This window comes from Sander vitreus, chromosome 18 (assembly GCF_031162955.1).
Source record: "Sander vitreus isolate 19-12246 chromosome 18, sanVit1, whole genome shotgun sequence".
Classification (NCBI taxonomy): Eukaryota; Metazoa; Chordata; class Actinopteri; order Perciformes; family Percidae; genus Sander; species Sander vitreus.
The window spans coordinates 7,932,470-7,953,601 of NC_135872.1; the positions used below are offsets into that span (position 1 = coordinate 7,932,470).

The following is a 21,132-nucleotide window of genomic DNA, read 5'->3' on the forward strand; positions in this document are numbered from 1 at the left end:
ACCCCTCAGTGTGCCATTCATAAAGCCACTACAGAGGAGGAAAGACTTGAAGAAGAAACACATGCTGTAAACTGTCTGACTGGATAACGTTTTCTCGTGAGGAGCCTAAATAAACAGGTAAATCAATTTAGTAACTGCTGATTTTTATGCTGCTTTATTTTTTATGTGCACTCCTCAATTATCATATTGCTTATTTGGTGCGTAATGCGCGCGTAAAAGCAGTGCTTAAAACCCTCTCAAATAAATGCGTAAAATTCTCTCTACCAATGACTGACTTTTGTGTTTTTCCTCCTTCAGCTTCAATGATGAAGACACAATCAGTGCTGATCTCTGCAGCAGTTTTGGCACTGCTGCTCTGCCCGCTTAGGAGCACAGATGCTGCCACCATTCAAGGCGCGTTCCCACACCAAAACAAATACAACCCAAACGAATCGAATAGATGTCAACAACCCGCCCTCAGTGGACTAATTTCCCGCGGGATGGGGTCTGTAACCCCAACCGAAGAAGTGCTAGAGTCCAGTCAGGAGGCGCTGCACGTCACGGAGCGTCGCTACCTGCGGCTGGACTGGTGTAAGACGCAGCCGCTCAAGCAGACCATCCAAGAGGAGGGCTGCCTGAGCCGCACCATCCTCAACCGGTTTTGCTACGGACAATGCAACTCCTTTTACATCCCGAGGCACAATTACCAGGACGGAGACGCCTTTCAGTCCTGCTCTGCCTGCAAACCCAAAACCTTCAGCACCATCACTTACACCCTCTTCTGCCCGGGTCAGATACCCAGCACCAGGAAGAAACGGATCCAGCGCGTAAAGCAGTGCCGCTGCACAACAATAGATAAGGATTAGACGCAAACTGACACATCCAGGTTGATAATAGCCTATCCGCTTCCATTGGAGGAAAAGTGCTGCTTTGCAAAAAACGAACGGAAAGCGTATTTTGTTTAAAGGACACATGAGAATAAAGTGGGAATAGGAAGGTGAGGAACTTACCTGAGCTCTTTTTAATCATTAATGGAGAGAAAAATGACACTTTGAGCTGCAATTATTAATCCATCACGCTGTCCGAATATCTTGTCACTTATCAGTCATTGCTTCCACAAAGTCAATTTTGTGTTAACAGATGTGGAGGAGTTTAGATACAGGGACTTTCCCAGCGTTCAGAGTTTAGTTAAGTAAACTGATGATCTAAAAAAAAAAAGTGTTTAAGCTTAAGGTAGGTTTGTTTGTTGCAGACATGCAGGCTAATGGATCATCAGAATACAAGTGTAAGGACACTTCTTCAAATTACTGGGATGGTTGAATTTTTTTCCCACTGTGTGGGATGTGAAACTGATCAGGATGTAGATTTTTTTTCTTTTTTTTATTACAACCTGCACTGCTAAAGGCCACTTCATTTTATGACTGTGTATAATATGTGCATCATGTATTGTAAATTTGCTTGTGAATAAAACAAGCTATACAATCACACTTTCTGATCAATGATTTTATTTGTAGAAAACAATGTTCTAGGATTAAAGAAGTAGAAATCAATGCAAATAATTTGCCTAGGAAGTTCAATATAAGAATATAATTACAGAACTTAAGTTTATAACATGAAATTCTAAATATTGCACATTTATTACATTTTTAGATAGCAAATTATATAAAAAGTCAGTGAATAATGAATGCGAGTCCTACATTGTGAAGTAAACGTAATAGTTTTTTTTTTTTTAAATCCGTAGCGTTAATCTTGTGTTAACTAATAAACAGTTGGTTTGGTATCGTTGTCCACATCTAGTGGTATGAACACGATGTATCAGTCTTGTATACCTCCTTTTGTAAGTCTCTATGTTGAAGACATGTTGGCTTCTTTCTGACGCAGTCTCTCTTTCTGTTGGGAGTAAATCATGATCAGTGTTATCGATCACTGCACATTCAGGGGACACAATTCAGTCAAAGCAGAACGACAAAAGAGCCTTTTATAATATAAAGTGTTTCGTAATAAGTGCTGTCTGTTTTGGGTAATACTTTCTATGGAGACATAGAAAAAGAGCAGAGTATATGCGTGTGAATGTGCATGTATTTATCTGCATTACATGTTCAAGACATGGTTTAGAAAATGTGTGTTTTTGGAGGAAAATCTCTTTGCCTCTTCAGTATATGGACTCTACTGTACTGAATCCTGTCTTACCAGGCTGTTGGGGTTGATCTTTCTGGTCTCTACCTTCTTCTCCGCTGTGATTCTCTTCACTGACAGCTGAGCCTCTTTTAATCTGCAGAAACAACGTGTCAAGTTCTTTGGCATGTGTATGAAAACTTAAGTTCTTTACAGTATCAATTCAATGTATGAGCCAGAAAATTGGTCCAAGTGCAGGCATACTTAAACCATTTAGTGGCAGACATTTTTTTAAGACAAATAAATAAATGCTACATAAAATAAGGCCAGTGTCAATACAAGTTCAGTCAAATAAAAAAAGAAACAAGACATTACTCAATAAAAATCCAGCTTTTTAAAGCAGTGGTGGTTCTAGAGATGCACAGGGTTATCTGATACCTCTCGTTAGAGATGGTCTTGATCTCCCTCTTCCACCTGGCCTTGAAGTCGGCACAAAACTCAAACCAGAGCATCAAGAGATGACCAGGGGTCACCTCCTTCTCTCCCGATTTGGGCTTCAGTCCAAAGTACAGAACCAAGTCCTGAAAACTGAACAGCAAGTTTAAAAAAAGAGAGAGAAAGCAGATTAAAAACACAATAAACCAAGATGTAGGTGTAATTTTTCTTCTCATCTTGAATCAGATGGTTTCAGTTGAACATTATGTTGCTATAGCAATCACTACTGGCAGAGTTCCACAGCAGTTTAACAGTAGATGCTAGATCACACCCGATACAGGTATACGGTTATTTGAACCCTGCTACAACGCAAATGGTACCATCTTTCATTTCAGCCGGAGACTGTAATGGAGTATAGCAGCACCTTCTAACATGAAAAAAATCAGAAAAGACTTCTAAACCAAAAACTACACAACTGGATATCCAGCAGGAATGTATTTGGAAATTGAGGAGAAATTAATAACATCAACCACCATAATTACAGGTTTCCCTGATGTTCCAAGAGGAATGTGATGCAAAATTGGCGAATTGGAATTAACAACACTGGAAACAAAGATTTGCTTTGGTTTGTCAAATCTGGACAAAATATTTTTTTTTCTGAGCGTAGAAACATTTTTGTAGCTGCTTGATATTTATGACATGAAATTGAACCACCAAATTCAGATAAAGGCCAGTTTGATGCACACAAAGTGAAAACAATTTAATTCTCCAACCTTTTTTGTACAGTCATCAACTGATAGGAAGCTTGTGCGTGTTCTTTTCTTGCTGCAAAGAAACAGACAAGATAAATGTTTAGTTATAGCCAGATTCCCCTCCAAAAAACAGTTAATACCATTTGGTCTCTATGAAAGCAAAATAGATAATTTGGCGATGTTTCACTGTTATTTTAGACCAATTTATAAAATATTTTGTGAATAAAGACACATTAAAACTTAGTTTCTTTGTTTGCTACAATTGTGATGCTCATCTTAAACATCTTATAACATGTTTTATTTTATACCTACTGCATTTTAGAGGGAAAATGTTTAATTTATTGTGTTCTTCACATGTTCCGGATGAAGTAAAGGCTTGAAAAAATGACAGAAATCCTGTCAGAAAGATGCATACAGTCCAGTTGGTCTATAATGGTTTTACAGTGATTTCAAAAAGTATTCAGATCCCTCCACTTTTTCACATTTTGTCATGTTGCAGCCTTATGCTAAAATCATTTAAATAAAATTGCCCTCTCATCAATCTACACTCAACATAAGAAAATGAAGAAAGTGAAGGTCTGAATACGTTCTGAATGGACACATGATTCAAGGGACAAAAGATCTGACATAAGTCCAGCTTTTTCTGGTTGGAGCCCACTCTCTTTAGTCACTTTACTTTGAAGCTTTGATGTGTCACTTTTCATCACGGGCAGAAAATGTGGTGATATTTGAAACAAGCATTTCAAATATAATGCATCTGTGCCATTTCAAATACTGGGAACGGGAAGCTTTGTTACGCAGGACCTGGATTCATTTTGAGATGGGTCAAAATAAATATCTTTCAACATTGGTTAGTTGGATGAATATTTCCCAGTTGCCGGTGTGTCTCTCAGGCAGGAGTCTCTCAGTCATTGCCAAATCTGTCTGATCCCTATCTGAGTGTCTAGCCTTTACTCTGAATCCATCCTATCTACTTTAAGAACACACACAGATACCAAAGACACTCTTTAGGACGAAGGGCAAAGAGATTTAGGTCAGTGACTGACTGTTAGAGACAATGGAATAGTTTAAATGGGGCATACGGGGGAAATACATGGGGGGAGATTTGACAGGTTCCTAAACTAGACTATTAGACTATTTGCATTGTATATTTAAATATAAAATGACTGTAGCTTCAGTATCGTTGAGCATTAAAATGGTATCAGATGTTCAGAATCAGAATCAGAAAAGGGTTTATTGCCAAAGTAAGTTACACTTCATCAATATGAAACAAGCAATAAATACGGAAACAAATATATAGAAAATAGCTGTTTAACACAAGAAAAAAGAGGTTGAAGAAGAACTACATCTCCGGAAAGTAATCAAATTTATTGATTGTAAAATAATGCTGGTCCTAAATCCAACCATAGTCATGTGTCGGTGTAGACACGTTTGTTTTATTTTTAAAAGTGAAACTCGGGTTTGCAGCTGCACAATATACGACCACAACTACTCACCGCTGAGAACAAAAGCCTCCATCTTGTCCTTAAATGGCTGCAGGTTATTTGCAGGAGAATCAGAGCAAACCTTCTGTACATCTTTTTCGCATCCTGATAATGAAAAAGCAACAAGAGAACAGTTCAGGAAAAGGGGGAAAATACACTTAACCTTTCTTTTTATATTTCCTAAATTTGGTTTCAGAAAAGGCAAAGCGTAGCTGTGGAGGAAAGAAAAACCATTGTATGCATTACTGTTGTTGAGTTTAGCTTTCTTTGGGCATAATGCTTTTTCCCTTTTGCAGTTCTAAGTTCTGATTTGTTTGCTTCAACGTCCCCAACAGTGACCACAACAGTGTGTTTATTTGGGAAATGGAACTCTCTTATGCTAATATTTAAATTTTTAATTTCATAAATCACTTGCTTTTTTATTGCAGCTTTAATCCATAACTACAGTGTGATGGATGGACAGAGAGAGGAGCGATAGTTCTGGGTTGCAGCGCTGTGGAGATATGTCTGGCAATGTGAGAGTTAGTTTCCAGTTAAGCTAGCTCCACCTGTGCCCCAGCAGGAGGTTATCTGCACAGCTTCCTCTTTAGATATGTCTTGTTCAGATGTACCCAGAGATGGCGACTGCAAACTCTCTCTCTCTCTCTCGCTCTCTCCCTTCCTCTGCCAGTCTGTGGCTCCATGTTGCTCTGCATCCAATCAGTGGATCAGAGGAGCCAGTCTGCAGAGCCAGTCATAATAGAGGCTGCAGAGGGAGCTGAGCCCCTGCACCCCCAGACCACCACCCCCACCCTGACGCTCGATCAACATTTGTGTAAACGTTGGAGGCGGGTATCTCTCTCTCCTTTCTTTCTTTCTTTTGTCTGCCTTTTGTGTTCGACAGAAGTTTGCTTATTCCAGACCGAAGAGGGTTATAGACCCTCACATAAACAGAGCCGGCTGATGAGGAGTGTGGTGCTTTCAGATGTGAGACTGAAGCAGTGATTTGGTTTCATAGTGAGAAGATTTTACGGTTTTGATGTTTACTTCAGTCACCTCCTTAATCACAGCAATGTCATAGAAAGGAAACCAAACAGGCTACAGTACGTTAGAGTAAGCAGAAAGTCTCCAAGAAGGAAACATTCAAATAGCATAAATGTGCCCAGACACTTCACAAGTGTAAAAATAAAGAAAGCTGTTTCCATATTTGGTCACAATATGGACACAATAGGAAAAGTAGGTGCATCACCAAAGTTAGTAGGATTCATCCTCTGGGGATCGTGAATGTCTGCACAATATTTCATGATAATCCATCTGATAGTTTATAGAGTATATTTAGATCTGGACCAAACAACTGACAGACCTTATCTTAACGTTTCCATGCATATAGCCATGGCTTATTTATGTTATGTGTGTGCCAATAACTATTGACAGCAAGGGATTGTTGACTAGCCTAGAAATCTAGACGCATCCTAGCGGCAGCAAATGTAATGTGGGTCTGGCTTGTCAGGCTAATTATTGACAGTAAACAGGGAAGTTTCTGAAAAAATGTATTGCTGGTCATGAATGGTTTTTTTTCTAATGCTGTGTGAGCCGCATGATAAAATTCTACAGACCTCCATTGTATTTGGGCTCGAGGACGAAATCTCAAAACCTGGACAAATAAAGCTAAATCTGCATGTCTAGATACATGTAAGTGAGTAAACATGTTTTCTCTAGTAATTTGGATTAACCTTTACAGTGAATACGCTCTTTTTAACACAATATAGTCTTTGGATCATTTCCTTAAACAGTCAACATGGATGACTGAAGAGACACTAATCTCCCTGTAGCTTTGTTGGGAAACATTTCATACCAACCAAACAGAAAACACAGGGAGAGTGAAAAACGACAGAAACCAGGCATGAGGGCAGTTCAAACAGGCAGAACAAAAGGAAACCTGCGACGGGTGATCCAGATTGCACGGCGGTTTGGGTAAACAGGCCACTAAGACAAAGTTGTGTTGAAAGGTAAAGAAAGCTATCTTCGGCACACATCTGGGGGCCACACTGGAGCCCAGGTGATACAGCCGAGCAGGTTAAGGATCTGTGCATCTCTGCAGAGGCCCGTGCAAAGATGCTCTAGATACTGAAGGTCTGGAGATTACATAAGTGGAAAGCTATGGTCTCCCTGCGCCGGCGACAGGGGCACAAAGGCACAACGATGGGAGATCTGATGGGCAGGAGGATTAGAAGCTGGATCTGAAAGGCGCCAGGCCTGTATCAGCAGAAAGACTCCTGCTAGTCTCTGAATACACGCACAGTGAAATGCAAAAAAAAAAACACATGCTACTGTATACATAGGGATACAACAATGCACTCACTCACAATCGTACACATGTAAGAGTAAGCATTGTCCTCAACGTGACTTTAACTGCCTGGCATGCTGAATGGCGTCATAAGGGCATACTTAGAGATAGAAGAGAACAGGCTAGAAGGATAAGAAAGACGAGAGGAAATCTTTTGTTCTGGGGCTTTAGCTAACTCAAGTTTGGTAAAAGAAGCAGGCCTTTAGCCCTAAGTATAAACAGTTACTCAATAGCTGGGGCTGGTGATGAGAAACCAGGGTGGTGAGTTGTAAGGGTGTGGGGGGATGTCTGAGGAAAAATGATGCCAGACTGAGCCGAGGTTTGGTCTGTGGGAACCTCTCAAAATCAGAGTGATAGAGTTACACAGCCTGGCTGAGGTTTTCAAACAAAAACACACAACAAAATGACCACAAGGCGAGACTATTCCGGTCACCCTGTCACATGTACTCTGAAGTTCAAAGTAAAGCTAATGTTTTGTGGATTACCATCTTATAATATGAACCGAGAGGAGGAGGAGAAGAAGAGTATTGGCATTCATTACTCCAGACGGTTATTTTTGCAAGAGAGGGAGCTGGAATAGCTAAAGGTTGCACTGGTGACGTTGCATACTTGTCAGATCTCGTCCGAGCTGTCTCAGGTCTCTGATGAGGTCATCAAACTTGACCTGTGCAGCCAGGAAGACGTCCTGAGGTTCAGGAAGTGGGAAGATACTCTTGTCTGTGCCGGAGTGCTGGTGGAATACAATTAAAACACAGCAATAAAATCAGGAACTGGAAAGAAATTAACTGTATCTTTGGATGCAGGAAACACTAGAAATTTTAGTTTTGACACTACTGTGTCTTCATCACAGTAAAAATGGAAAAATATATATATATAGATAAAAGATAGTAGATAGATAGATAGATAGATAGATAGATAGATAGATAGATAGATAGATAGATAGATATATACAGGGTGCGGGGGGGATGCGTTGGATTTCCCCCTTTCTGGTTTACATATCCCTGCCTTTGCTGAATTATTTTTATCCCCGGTGGGGACAAAATGTATCACCCCCTTATAAAGTGATCAGTGATATTTCACCAATAAACCATATATTATTTACCTAAAATAGAAGTAATTTAAACTAAGTAAAGCACTGTAATGTGAACTGTCTATAGTGCGATAGAAAGATAAAATCCAAACGGCAGTTGCTGGTTGGATTTAGCCGCTACAGAGCATATATATATATATATATATATATATATATATATATATATATATATATATATGGTCAACCTAGAATAGGTGTGGATAATTGTTTTAACTAATACCTTATCCACATTGTGCAGGTAGTACGACACCACGTAGTCCACCAGGCTGATACGATTGTCCTGAGAAGAAAAGCATCGAAACTACATCAGTAAAAAGTAGGACCTTAGTGTGCAGGTTGGTAGATCACAGAGCCTTCATTAAAACCATTTCAGAAAATGTATTATCTCTTTAAAGATAATTCAATGCATGATATTTCAGACTGCATGAATGGTGTAAATGGGATCAGTCAGACAGATTTGATATGTTTTTAAGTGAAAAAAGTTGATAAACAAATATGAATGAACTTTCTGTTATTATCATGGGGTTTGTTGGATTGCCCCTTGCATGATAAAGACAGGACGTGTTATTTGCTCAATTAATATACATATTTTAATACAAAGTTCTTTTAACAACGGCCGAATCCCTGACTTCATTGAGTACTGAAACCAAACTTAGCTCCATACAGTGCAAGACTTTTGCTCGCTCAAGGAATATAGGTGGAGATAAAGTGGCCTCTAATGGGGCCACTACAGTTATGCAGGTCTTACCTTGCTCTTGACATCCTTCAGTTTGGGTAGAATCTCCAGGCCAAAGCCATCGGCCTGACCTCTGGTCCTGTTGCCTCCGTTCATGTAGTTCCCCAGAGCCAACACCAGTCCCATCACCTCTGTCACACCGTCGCTCTCCAGCAGAGTCTCAAAACAGGAAACACACACGGGATCAACTACAGACAGCTGGCACCATGCTCAGGATGATCCAATTGTGATCAGACAGAGCAAGAAAACACAAAAAAATCCTGTTATATTTGCACCTAAAATACACTGAACATCTTATCATTGAACTAAAGGGAGTCAGACATGTAGGTGCTACTTAAAGAGAATTGATCAGTGAAATGCATGTAAACAGCAGACATCTTGAACACTTGTTAGGATATTTTGTATATTGGGTGAGAAATGGAGATAATTGTAAAAGGTATATATGTCAGTGAATTGATATATAATGAGAAGAAAGGTCATGTGTAGCAGGTGCTTTTGTTCCTACCTTACAGACAGATGAAATTGTGTTGAGCTTGTGTTGGATGGATGCGATCCCATCGATGAAGGCTGACTGGAAGATGATGCAGTGAGCTCTGCCTGCAAAGTCTGGGATCTGAGACAGCTCATACAGGAACCTGCACAACCACATTAACAGTAAGAGGACACACACACACACACACACACACACACACACACACACACACACACACACACACACACACAAGCGTACACACAATCAATTACTGGTGCAGTCTCTGAACATTTGTTTGCAGGTGAGATACTGACTGTTCAGGTTTGTCCAGCAGTTTAACTTCCTCTTCCTCTGATGTCTCGTAGTGTTTCTTGATTCTCTCCAGTTCCTCTGGCTGCGCTCTCTGACACATTGACAATTAAATATAAATGAAGGGGTTCATAATCGTACACTTGCACTCGCCATAAAGTGTGTTGTAATACCTACATTTTCATACAGTGCTTCAATTGTCTCGACATCCACCACAGAGTGATCCACTGCCAGGACAGCTAGAAGAGAGAATGTAAAAACAAAAGCACAGATTTCAATGTAATTGAAGATACAGCAGTGAATAGGACACTATGAAAATATACAGAAAAGAACATAAAACAAAGGAAAATTAAAGAGGCCAAACAGAGACCCCCAGTTCTCCAGAGGAACATGAACACATCCCTCTCAGTCTGCTGTTTTCTACAGTTTTAGGAGTTTGCGATTAGCAATGCAGATTGCCTCTCTGTAACTGTCTTGCTGACATTGTGGTGATGGTTTCAGCCTTTAATAGTACTTTAAATTCATCAACAGCTCATATTCAAAATGAAATACAGGGTAACTTCAGTGTGATGCCGGGGTTCAAGTTAAACAAGGGTGATGTTCAGGGAGCTGCGGCTACCTGAATGTTCACAGATGAAGGCTGCAGGTTCAAGTTCCCAAGACTGGCTGGGAAATACCGCTAGTTTAATGATTTACTGTAATCCTCTAGTCTAATGTGTTCGAAATGTGTTTGTTTGATTTCACACACTCGATGTTGATGTGATTCTTATGATAGTCTTTCATGTTTTTATTTTAATTTTTTATCATTGGGGACACACTGAATATGTATAAATATGGAAACATGTAATATAGCTTCTAAGCTAGCTAAAATAATGGCAATGCTGGCCAGTGGTGGATGGTTGTCAGATCCTTTACTTTAGTAAAAGTAACAATACTACAATTAAAAAAAATACTAACAGTAAAAGTACATGTAACAGTAAAAGTACAGTAAAAATGGAGTAACTTGAGTAAAAGTATTATAAAATGTACTTTTCATACCCTGGGGCTGAGGAAAACATACTTTATTCAGCTGTATTTTTTAAAATAATCAAAACGACAATCAGAATTGTATTTGAGCTGCTCAAGGACACAATGAGCCTGTATATGAAATCTGAGGTTCTGCATTATATTACCATATTGTACATGAAGTGTATTTCCTGTTGCAGTCATTCCTAATATCAGCACCTGACAGGTAATAACCTCTGACCCAAGCTTTTTCCGAGCACACAACTAAATGAAGTGCTCCATAACTCACCTTGTTGTATGTCTTTCATCTCCAGGTGGAGGCTAGATATAAGGATGCCCACGGCCTGAGAGCGCTTCCCGTCCAACAGCTTAATGATCTGACACACACACACACACACACACACACACACACACACACACACACACACACACACACACACACACACACACACACACACACACAAAGTTACCATGACCACCTTTACCACTAGAAACCATTAGTGAGTCATTAGTGGAAAGTCTACTGTTAAAAGATAAAGCAAAACAAACAAAGGTCATAGCATGCCTCACTCTAATTTGTAACCTCAGGTTTGAACAAATGGGATCTTCTTTTGCCTCTTTTATTTAATTGTGTTCTATTTTTCATTTTCTCTTAAATGTTTAACACATTCTTATCTCTTATGTTGTGTACTCTATACAAATAAAACTGTAGCAATAGTGTCCTAAGGCTTGCAAATGCAGCAAACACAAACGTAATCCAGGTGAGGAATTTCAGCCAATCATAAATTCAGGATTTGGGAGGAAACGATTGCACAGACAGATTAACAGTGGAAAATGATTAATGTAAAGAGAGTAAATAAATCACAACTGTGTGTTGAATATAAAATGCTTTATTTGACAGATAAAGATAAAAAAAAACTACCTGTAAGCTATGACAAAAAAGCTTTTTCATAATTGTGTCTCAATCTAGATTTACTATAATGCTCTTTATTGAATGATCTGCCATCTGTAGACTTGATAGCATGAACTCCCTCTAGTGGACAAGCGACATAAAGCAAATAATCCCAGAAATTAAAGTGTGCATGATTCATTTTGCATGTTACCTTCCTGGTTTTGGCTTTCTTCTGGTAAGTCTCTGCCAGCGGCTTCCTCTTGGTCTGTGTGGTGGTTTTGGCGAAGAGATCCTCAAACTCGCTGGCGTTTATTATATTTGGTTCCTCTAAAATGTTCCACAGTGTCTTGTTCCTATGGGAGAGAGGACATTATGTTTAATCAGCATATGTGTTAATCTATTAGACTTTTGTCAGAGTGTTGGGCTGCAGCAAACAATTATTTTCATTATATTGTCGATTACTTGATAATGGTTGAATGTGAATGTGAAAAAATGGCCATCACTATTGCTTAGAGTCCAAGATGTTTTCTTTTTACTTCAACATCTCAGATTCAATTTACATTTTAAGACATTCATTGTATACATCTTATTTATTTATCCAATAGCCAGTTTGTGCTATAGGGCTTATTAGGCCCTTTTACATTTGAAGACATCTTTTAATTAAACTTCAAATGAAATGACATGACAGTGAATTAACACAGTGTTTGTTGATTTTGGTTGAAGCTAAAGTGCGTAGTTTCTGCCGCCCACATGAGGAATTCTAAGTAATGACAACAAAACTGTTATATACATGATACAAGCCTTCCGTGACCGCGCACTCCCCCCCCCCACGCAGTTGATAGTAATCAAGGAAGACACAGAGGATTAAAAAAACATGACGGACTCTTCAGAAGAGGTAATTATCTTCACTCGACTTTCTGCGCGGGAAAGTCACCTGGACGCCACAATCCTCTGAACATAGCCATACTAAGAAATACAGAGAGAGTTGTGTGGAGCTGATAGTCTTCATTAGCTTTGTGGCAACTCATTTGGCAATGGCTTGAATGCAACGGACATCCATTAATATCAAAAAGTTACGCACTAAAGCTTTAAGATCATCTTGTGTATGTTCTTATTAAACGTGAACCTACTTCTTGTCCTGGATCTGGATTCGGGTCCAGTAAAGAGGCTTCATGGGTCGAGAAGGCTGCACTGTCGGTTTCCTGGGAGGTACTTCAACATTGACCCCAACTGGAGGAGGAGGTGGAGGGGGAGCTAAGCCTGGCAAGGATGGAGGAGGTGGAGGGGGCATAAGGCCAGGCATGGATGGAGGAGGAGGTGGAGGGGGCATAAGGCCAGGCATGGATGGAGGAGGAGGAGGTGGAGGGGGCATAAGGCCAGGCATGGATGGAGGAGGAGGTGGCGGCGGTGGAGGGCCATTTGACGGCTGCATGTGGTTTAGGGGGGAAGACAAACAAGGCGGAGGTGGAGGAGGAGGCAGATTGTCTGTTTTTGTGGTCTGAGAAGGAGCGGGTGGTTGTTCTGATGGAGGTTGCATGGTTCCAGTTGGAGGAAGAGTTTGGGATGGAGGGTCATAAGATGGGGAAGATAAAGTATCGTCTCTTTGCCCGGCCAGGCTGAGGCTGATAGAAGCCAGGTCCAGCTTTTTGGGGGTCAACTTCTGCTGCTGAGGGCTCGTGTAGGCTCTCCCCGCACCTTCTCCATCCTCAGGAGTCTTTACAAATGTCTCCCGGTCGGTCTGGATGCAGACTGTGCGGAAGGATTTGTTTAAAAAGTCATCTCCCGTTGATACAGCGACATCTTTGCATTCCCCACGTTGGCGGGTCCCACCCTGGGAGAGTTCAGCCTGCAGCTCGGCCAGAGTGAGCTCCAGACGGGCGACATTGTCCTTGTTCTCCACCCTCAGTCTGGAGAGTTCCTGACCAAAGTCCTCCTGAAAACAATACTGTATTAGTTAAGACTCAGCCCCTATTTGAGCCTCTTGTGTTTCATCATTACAGTCACAGAACTAAACATACATTTTTTATTCTTTGAGGATTCTGGGAATACCTTCTAGGTTTCTAAAAGACCACAAGTTGTATCTTTCAGACTCTAATGTAATGATAATTAATACATGACAGGTAAAAACTGGAGCTAGTCAAACTTGACATCAATGAGGATGATAGTAGCAATTGTTCTTAAAGGAACTGTTCAACATTTGGTACATACATGATTTGCTTTCTTGCCGAGAACTCTTGGCAAGAAAACAAATAAGCGTATATCCCAAAATGTCGAACGAGTCCTTTATGTATATACATACATTTGGCTGTAACACCTCACTGTATCCTTACTGACCTGTAACTTTTCCAGCTCCTCTTTACATTCTCTCTTCAGTTGCAGGAGAGCAGCCTGGTGCTCTGAGAGGAAACAGAGCAGAAGAACATTTTACAACAGCTTACAGTACCACAAACAGATGTTCATTATTACAGCTGTAAGGCCTGAGAGCGCTTTCTTTATCACACAATGGATACATTAGTGATGTGGCTGTTAACAAGCTGAAGACAAACAAATTACAGTAACTTTGAGACACTTGAGAACTGTGACTGATTTTGCATGACAAATCAAATTCATGTTTTACCGCTGCAGGAGGCTGAGGGGTGTTTGAGGATATTCTAACATTACAAAACTTGACCAGATGATGGCAGTAGAGCTTCAAATGTAAGAAAATACAGACTCTGGCACACAGCTCACTGTCCCATTGGACAACTATTTAATCAAACATGTATCTGCTAATGGATGGACTTCTTGAATGGTCAGTTAGAAAGTGTATTTACTGTCCTGAAAGTACACATGTAGCACATAGTTTTATCTCTGCTAAAACAACCTTTGATAATCCTCAGCTCAGCCATAATGTTACTTTAATGATGTGTTCAGTTTTTGTTGACACTGTCATTGTTGGAGCCATTTTTGTTTTTGTTTTGTGTAGATATTCAAAAGAATATTGCAATCTCGTGGTATCCTCTGTAGGCCATAGAACGTTATAGGACTACAATTCCCACAGTGCTCCAGCCAATTAATAGAGACAGGTGAGGAGAAGTTGAAGCTTAAGATGCAGACAACAAGACACCTGTTCTCAACTGTTTAAAGTTTAACATAAGCCTCTAGAAAATTAAGTTTGCTTATAATTTTATTTGAGAGATTTGGTTCTGATTGTTGTAAAGGCCTATTTTCTTTGTTGAATGTGTGTTGGAACAACCTTGTTTGATTTGGATTAACCACAGAAGCCAAGCCAGCCTGACAAGCCAACCAAGTCAACACAATTGTGAGTAAAGCAAGCTAATAATAATATAATTTGAAAGATAACTTGTTTAAAATGTCTATATCTACAAGGCGTCTTAAGGGGCTTTTAGAAAACAAGTAGAAAGAAGCCGCAACAGTCAAAGAGGAGTGTATATATATATATATATATATATATATATATATATATATATATATATATATATATATTTTTTTTTATTTTTATTTTTTTTTATTTATATATATATATATATATATATATATATTTATTTATTTTTAAATTTATATATATATATATATATTTATTATTATTATTATTATTTTCTATATATATATATATATATATATATATTTTTGCTTTAGCATTGAAATCTTAGTGATGGTGTTGTACTGGACTGAAATTTTCTCCTTGGGATTTAAAAAAAATCGACTTGTTTCATTAATACATTAATAATTTGCTTAAAGGCACCACAGTAATCAGTGTCACGTGTAACCCCAGTGTGCACAATCTCTTCACATGCTGAAGGTGCAGGGCCCCATTTCAGGAAGGAGGTTTAACAAACTGAGTCTAACTCTGAGTTGATTTACCCTGAGATGGGAAACTCAGAAGTTTTCGGTTTCAGAACAGCTGATATGAGTTGGTTCAATCAACTCAGAGTAGGTTCACGCGCGTACACCACCACAATAAAAAGGCAGCATGAATGGAGCCATGATACTACGATTCACCATGGTAACAACCACAAACAAACGAAACTGCGCAGCCTCCAACTGAGAGAGACGACGTAGATGTGACGTGAGCAACGTGTCTGAAAGTTGTAAGTCTTCTGGTAGCTGTGCCATGAGAAATCTCAATCATTCCCAATCTTACAGAGACGGAGAGCGTAGGTATATGTAAGGAGATAACATAGGCAGAGGCTAATTATTGCTAACTAAAATGCTAGTTAACATTAGTAATTACACTTAAACAGCTTATGTGAGACGAAACTGCCTGCGAGCTCCTGTACTATACGGTAATTCCTCTACTATGTGACAGTAAGTTGCGTGGTTATGACACAATCGTTAGCCTATTGTTACAAAAACGTCTGCTACGGAGCCATAACGTGAGGTACAAGGTAATGGAGCCTTTTATACGTTGTCGTGTTTCTTTAGAAATAAACAATGGACAAATAGAGTATTTACATGCTTCAAATGTAAAGTTATTCGCTGTCAAAGTGACGCCAAAATGAATGGCAGTTAATGGAATACTAACGGGAGGTGATGGCTTGGTAGCATCAAAATGGCGCCATAGGAGCTACGCGTTCTGGGGAGAGGCTTACCCCCTTGGGAAATACTCATGCGCACATACAGCAAGTTAAAAAAACAACACAGCGTCTGCTGCAAAAGAGAGAGAATTTGTGTGGGAGAAAATTGCTGCAAGAGTAAATGCGTATATTCCAATATAGTGTATATCATATTTAATCATAAGTAGGCTATAGCCTAATATTACTGGTGAAATGATATTGAACCTATAATCTATTTCATTTAGGTGCAATACTGCGGGTGAAAGAGTACTACGTCTACTAATCCCACTGAGGCTGCAGCACCATCATTAACGAGAATTATAATTCATACTCTTTTATTTCAAAGGGTTTACATCATTCACCTGCAATCCTGTGGAACATATTTTAATGGCTCTTACTGGTTTGTGTCCAGGGAACACTACAAAAACATTTCAGGGAGAGTCACATTCTTCTGACGGCGCTTTGCTATACAGCGGCTTTACTAAAATCACCAATGTTGTAAAGAAAACTGCCGTTTTCCAAAAAAGATGTAAGTGACACAAATAATCTGCTAGGATGTAGAGCATGCCCAAGATGGGTGACGTTAGTGATATGAGGACGGATAAGGTTATGTTACATAACTGATAGACTGGGAAGAAAAACGATACCGCTCAAATAGGAAATGAAAATGTCGGGGCTTCAATATCATCTCCCAACATATAACACCCTGCGAAGTAAAGCAGAAGAAAAGCAGCTTCTTCATCAACGGGATCGTTGACAAAAGGAAATGCCATGTTTTAAGAAAAAAAATGTTTTATAGTTTGCCTAACACAGTTAATAAACCAACCCTGTTTTTTTTTTATTCATGCAGATAACAAACTGCACTAAAATGCGCCTGATACAGACTGAATGAATGGATGAGGAAATGAAAAAGCGCTGTGTCAGACGGAGGAGACTGAGAGAAACTCGAGGTTTATTGAAGAAAAGCTGCTCCCGACCAGGTTAGGTTCACAGGCTCAGTTACCATAGTAACTGACTCTGAGGTGAAGTTACCTCTCTTTCTGAAACAGAAAACCCAGAGTTTCCCTCATCTCAGGGTTAACAAACTCAGAGTTTTCACTAAACCTGCTTTCTGAAATGGGGCCCTGGAGTCTTACAAACTGGTTTGCTGTGGACACACACAGGGTGGAGTTGTGTTTACCAAAGCTGTAGAGCTTGATATCACAGAACAAACACTCCTACTCCCTCTCAAATTAACAAAGTAAGTCATTCAGAACGTAGTGTTTAACATAATGCATCTGTGTGGATTTTTATTTTCAGTCTACAAGGGTGGTGATATATATATATATATATATATATATATATATATATATATATATATATATATATATATATATATATATTTATATATATATATATATATGTGTGTGTAATTAATTATTTGGTTGTTGTTTTTTAACCCTCTTTAACACTCATCAGCTTGAAACTTCATGACTGTTCCTAATGTTTGTGACATTTGGAAATGATGAAGCCATATTACTTCTGTTTGTGGTCTTACAGATTGCAATACATACTTTTTACACAGCACTTCCTCTCTCAAATTCTAAATAATATGAGGAGTCCATTTTTATTGCTTTACTTACCCAAAGCATAAGTAATGTCACTCGGTAGGATAACACAATTATCTTTTCTGTAAATGACTTTTGGAAAATGAAGGAATATCAATAGCTTATGTAACATAAAACATGCCACATGTCCTTGCTTAGTGTAGTAAACAATACGTTGTGCTCATTTCTGTATTTTGTCACCTTCATCAAATGTGCAAGCTCAGTTAGTAACAAAGGGAAAAAATACTTTTCGGCATATTGGATTTGAATGAGGCTAGAAGAAAAGAAAACTAATTTGAACACATTTTTACACATACAGAAGAGGAGTCTGTGTGAGCCAAAACAATAAAGTTGGAAAAAGCCAAAGTTTGTATGACAAAAATATGAATGTTTAAAGATTTAAGTACCTGCTTCTGTGTACTTGAGCCCAACCTTTTCCTCTTTAAGTGGTGGCCAGACGGCTTGTAGACGACCAGGAGTTCTTTCCTCTCCCTCTCCTGAGGTGGATGCTTCTGACTACAAGGAAAAATAGTTTGACAGATTTATAACATAATCAATTATAAATAGAGCTTCGTTACACACAGGTCAGTATTCCAATTTAAGGCTCTGGTAAAGCTAATTGACGCTTGATTTATACACAATTCGTACTTTGCCATCAGGTAAGTCTTTCTTCTCTGGCGTCTTTTTGGAGGATCTCTCAAAAAGCGCTCTTAGCACATCTTTTTCTGCTTTTATCTTCTTCCTCACGGCCTCCAGGTCCACCTTCTCTGCTGGGTCCTTCTTCAAAGGCTTTGGGGTGAAAAAAGCTTTGAAGGCATCGAATGCAGCCTCTGCACTGGACAGAGAAGGTTTCGTGGACTCGATTAAAACATCTTCCTCGGTTTCAAGGTCTTTCCTCTCATCCTCTTGACTTTCTTCAATCTCATTCTCATCCTGGTCTCCCTCAGCCTCCATTCCCTCCCTCTCCTCTTTCTCATCTCCTCTCTTTTCCCTGTTTAGTAAATTGGAGATCTGGTCCAGGAAGCTCCCCTGAACTTTATCATCCCCTTGCCTCTCTGGGTAGATTTCCCTCCTTGCTCTTTGAGTTGAAGGTTTGATCTGGGCCACAGTGTCGTGCTCGGGCCCGACCACCCCCTTCCTCAGGACCCTCAGCCCGCTGAAGAGGGCCGGGAGCGGCTTGTCGGTGGGGGAGCCTGGGGTGAAGGTGGCTCTGGTGAAGGTGGATCCAGGTGGAGGGTTGTTAGCTGCAGATGTTATACAAATATTTGAAGTGTCTTTTGGGTTGAGAGGATGGTGAGGTTGGGCGCAGAAGTCTGGAAATGCATCTCTTTTCTCTTCTTCTTCTTCGCTGTCCTCTGCACCTGCCCTCTCCTCTTCATCGTCATCTGTAAAGCAGGAAGGTCCACCGGTCTGCTCCAGTGTTGGTGTTACTATCGGTTCAACCATTTCCTCAACTGCAGGTCCAGTCCGAGGCAACGTTATTACTACATGTTTGGTTTTAGATCTACTTTTGGCAGATTCCTCGGGGTCAAAACCCACATCCGAACTGGAACTACTTGTAACATCTTCCCTGAAGTGAACCTTTTTATTGTCTTTTGTTCCTCTCTGGTCGTCTTCTTCAGTATCATCCTGCTTGAGACTGACTGGTGCAACACAACCTGTATTTGGTTGCAGAGATTCCTTCAAGGCACATTCATCCAGCGAGTTCTCCGATATGTGACAATCCTCTTTGCTGCAGCTGTTAACTTTGTCACAGTGTCCGTCTGGAATCTTATTTTGGTCTTCATTTGTTGCAGAGCTCTGTTTCTCTGAGCCATTTTCAGCGTTCACAGCCACGCTTTGCTGCTCTGTTAGGTTGACATTATTCCTCTCCTCCTCTATTATGTTTGAGTCACTTCCTGCTTCTCTCCTAGTTATATGTCCAACTGAGTTAGAGGTCAACTTCTCCCCTTCATTAGGCAATATAACATGTGATAAAGAGTCTCTACTGTTCTCCACAGCACCTTCAAAAGTCATATCCCCATTTTTCTTTACATTAAAACTCTGTGATCGCTCCTTGTCTTCTTGCATTATGTCCTCATTCTCTTCCTCTGAGAGAGTCCTGAAAAACTTCAGGATGGCTTTTTGCTCCTCCATCGCTCATCAGTCGCTCATAAAAGAAAGTGGTGGGCGTTATAAAGCTTTCCCCACAACGTCAACATTGTGGTTACCATTTAAACTGTTCATATCTGGACTAAAGTGCAACATAGTGCTATCTTATGCAGGATAAGAAGGTGTAATTGGTTTTCAGGCATCGGTATGGCATGCACTACTTTGTATAACTGCTCCCAGGATCATGCAACTTCCACTTACTATTAATAATAATGCAAGAAATGTTAAAAGTCAAAGTCATATCGCTTCTGAAATTCCGACCTGTTTCTGCTCCAGTTTGTTGAAAAGAAATATATTTATTCTTTCACCGCTACAACAGCTCCTTCATGTCTCACCGGAGAACTACATTTTCAAACCTAAAAAGCAGCTGGAAGCAGCTCTTAGTCACTGAAATGCAAGTGAAAAGTTTCCAAGCCCCGGCTCCATGGCTCTGCCGGCTAGACTGACTCAGCTCAACCACAATTAAAAGTCGGCTCCAAGTCCTGGTTGTAGCTTCCAAGTTCTGCCTCCTTTTCCCTCCGGCTCCTCTATACTTGCTGTTGTGATTTACAGAGCACTATATTGGATGTCATCCTGCAGATTGTCAGTGTAATTAGAAGCAGATGGTGACTTCAGCCACCGTTTCTGACAGATCCGTGAGTCGTAAGGCAAAAAAGAAGCCACCCAGAACAGATGGAGGGACACCACACCCAGAGCTGAAGGAGGGTAAATAGGACTGGCAGGGATCACTTGTTAAACATTATGATCTGTAAATCCACAGTTGGAGGGAGGTCTCTCAGCTCTCCTGCAGGTACTGAGCAACATCCGGCTAATCTGAGCTTCTTAGTGGGTCCCACCCCACCTACACTGTACTGTTAATCAGCTCACATTAAATCTACATACACTGTGGAGAGACAGAAACATAAAGTACTTGGTTTAGTTTAGAATTAGTTTATATTGTTGTAAATGCATTATTTAAAACAAATTTGACAGATACACTTGCCTTCACTATGCACATTCAAGTCAGTGACAGATTAATACAAAAGAAGGGAAGTTTTGATAATAAAAAGGGAATAAAGAAATATTTATAAAATAAACAATCAATCAAACAAACCAACAAAAGTAAATACATTCTCAAAAAAAGGATATAAATTGTTTCACAGTCAAGCTGATGGTCAATACAAAATAAGGAAGAATTTGATTGTAAAAAGTAAGTCAGAAAAGTATAACAAACCAAACAAACAAAAAATGATGTGTATATAAGT

General features: G+C 39.8%; 2 protein-coding genes across 2 annotated transcripts; one reads left to right on the forward strand and one right to left on the reverse strand.

Annotated features, from left to right (window-relative positions):
* Positions 1-18: 18 nt before the first annotated feature.
* grem1a (gremlin 1a, DAN family BMP antagonist) lies at positions 19-1,466 on the forward strand. The gene is made up of 2 exons (XM_078274567.1): positions 19-117; positions 298-1,466. The coding sequence occupies exon 2, from the start codon at positions 303-305 to the stop codon at positions 843-845; it is 543 nt and encodes a 180-aa protein (XP_078130693.1). The 5' UTR covers positions 19-117; positions 298-302; the 3' UTR covers positions 846-1,466.
* A 1-nt stretch (position 1,467) lies between these two features.
* fmn1 (formin 1) lies at positions 1,468-20,617 on the reverse strand. Its single transcript, XM_078274566.1, has 17 exons — positions 18,386-20,617; positions 18,145-18,253; positions 13,930-13,991; positions 12,726-13,528; positions 11,807-11,948; positions 10,993-11,080; positions 9,876-9,937; positions 9,704-9,792; positions 9,423-9,552; positions 8,930-9,076; positions 8,402-8,461; positions 7,701-7,821; positions 4,778-4,870; positions 3,303-3,354; positions 2,533-2,682; positions 2,170-2,251; positions 1,468-1,869 (listed from the first exon to the last, which is right to left on the reverse strand). Exons 1-17 carry the CDS (start codon positions 19,871-19,873, stop codon positions 1,825-1,827), a joined length of 3,723 nt encoding a protein of 1,240 aa, XP_078130692.1. The 5' UTR covers positions 19,874-20,617; the 3' UTR covers positions 1,468-1,824.
* Between the last annotated feature and the right edge of the window lie 515 nt (positions 20,618-21,132).

What these genes read in the sequence shown, in the direction of transcription:
- grem1a (XM_078274567.1), top strand. Translation starts at nt 303, where the DNA reads ATGATGAAGACACAATCAGTGCTGATCTCTGCAGCAGTTTTGGCACTG.
- fmn1 (XM_078274566.1), bottom strand. Translation starts at nt 19,873, where the DNA reads ATGGAGGAGCAAAAAGCCATCCTGAAGTTTTTCAGGACTCTCTCAGAG. An exon ending in TTGAAGCACTGTATGAAAAT is followed by an intron (nt 9,793 to 9,875) that starts GTAGGTATTACA and finishes TCAATGTGTCAG; the next exon opens with AGAGCGCAGCCAGAGGAACT. An exon ending in ACCTGCACAATGTGGATAAG is followed by an intron (nt 7,822 to 8,401) that starts GTATTAGTTAAA and finishes GTATTCCACCAG; the next exon opens with CACTCCGGCACAGACAAGAG.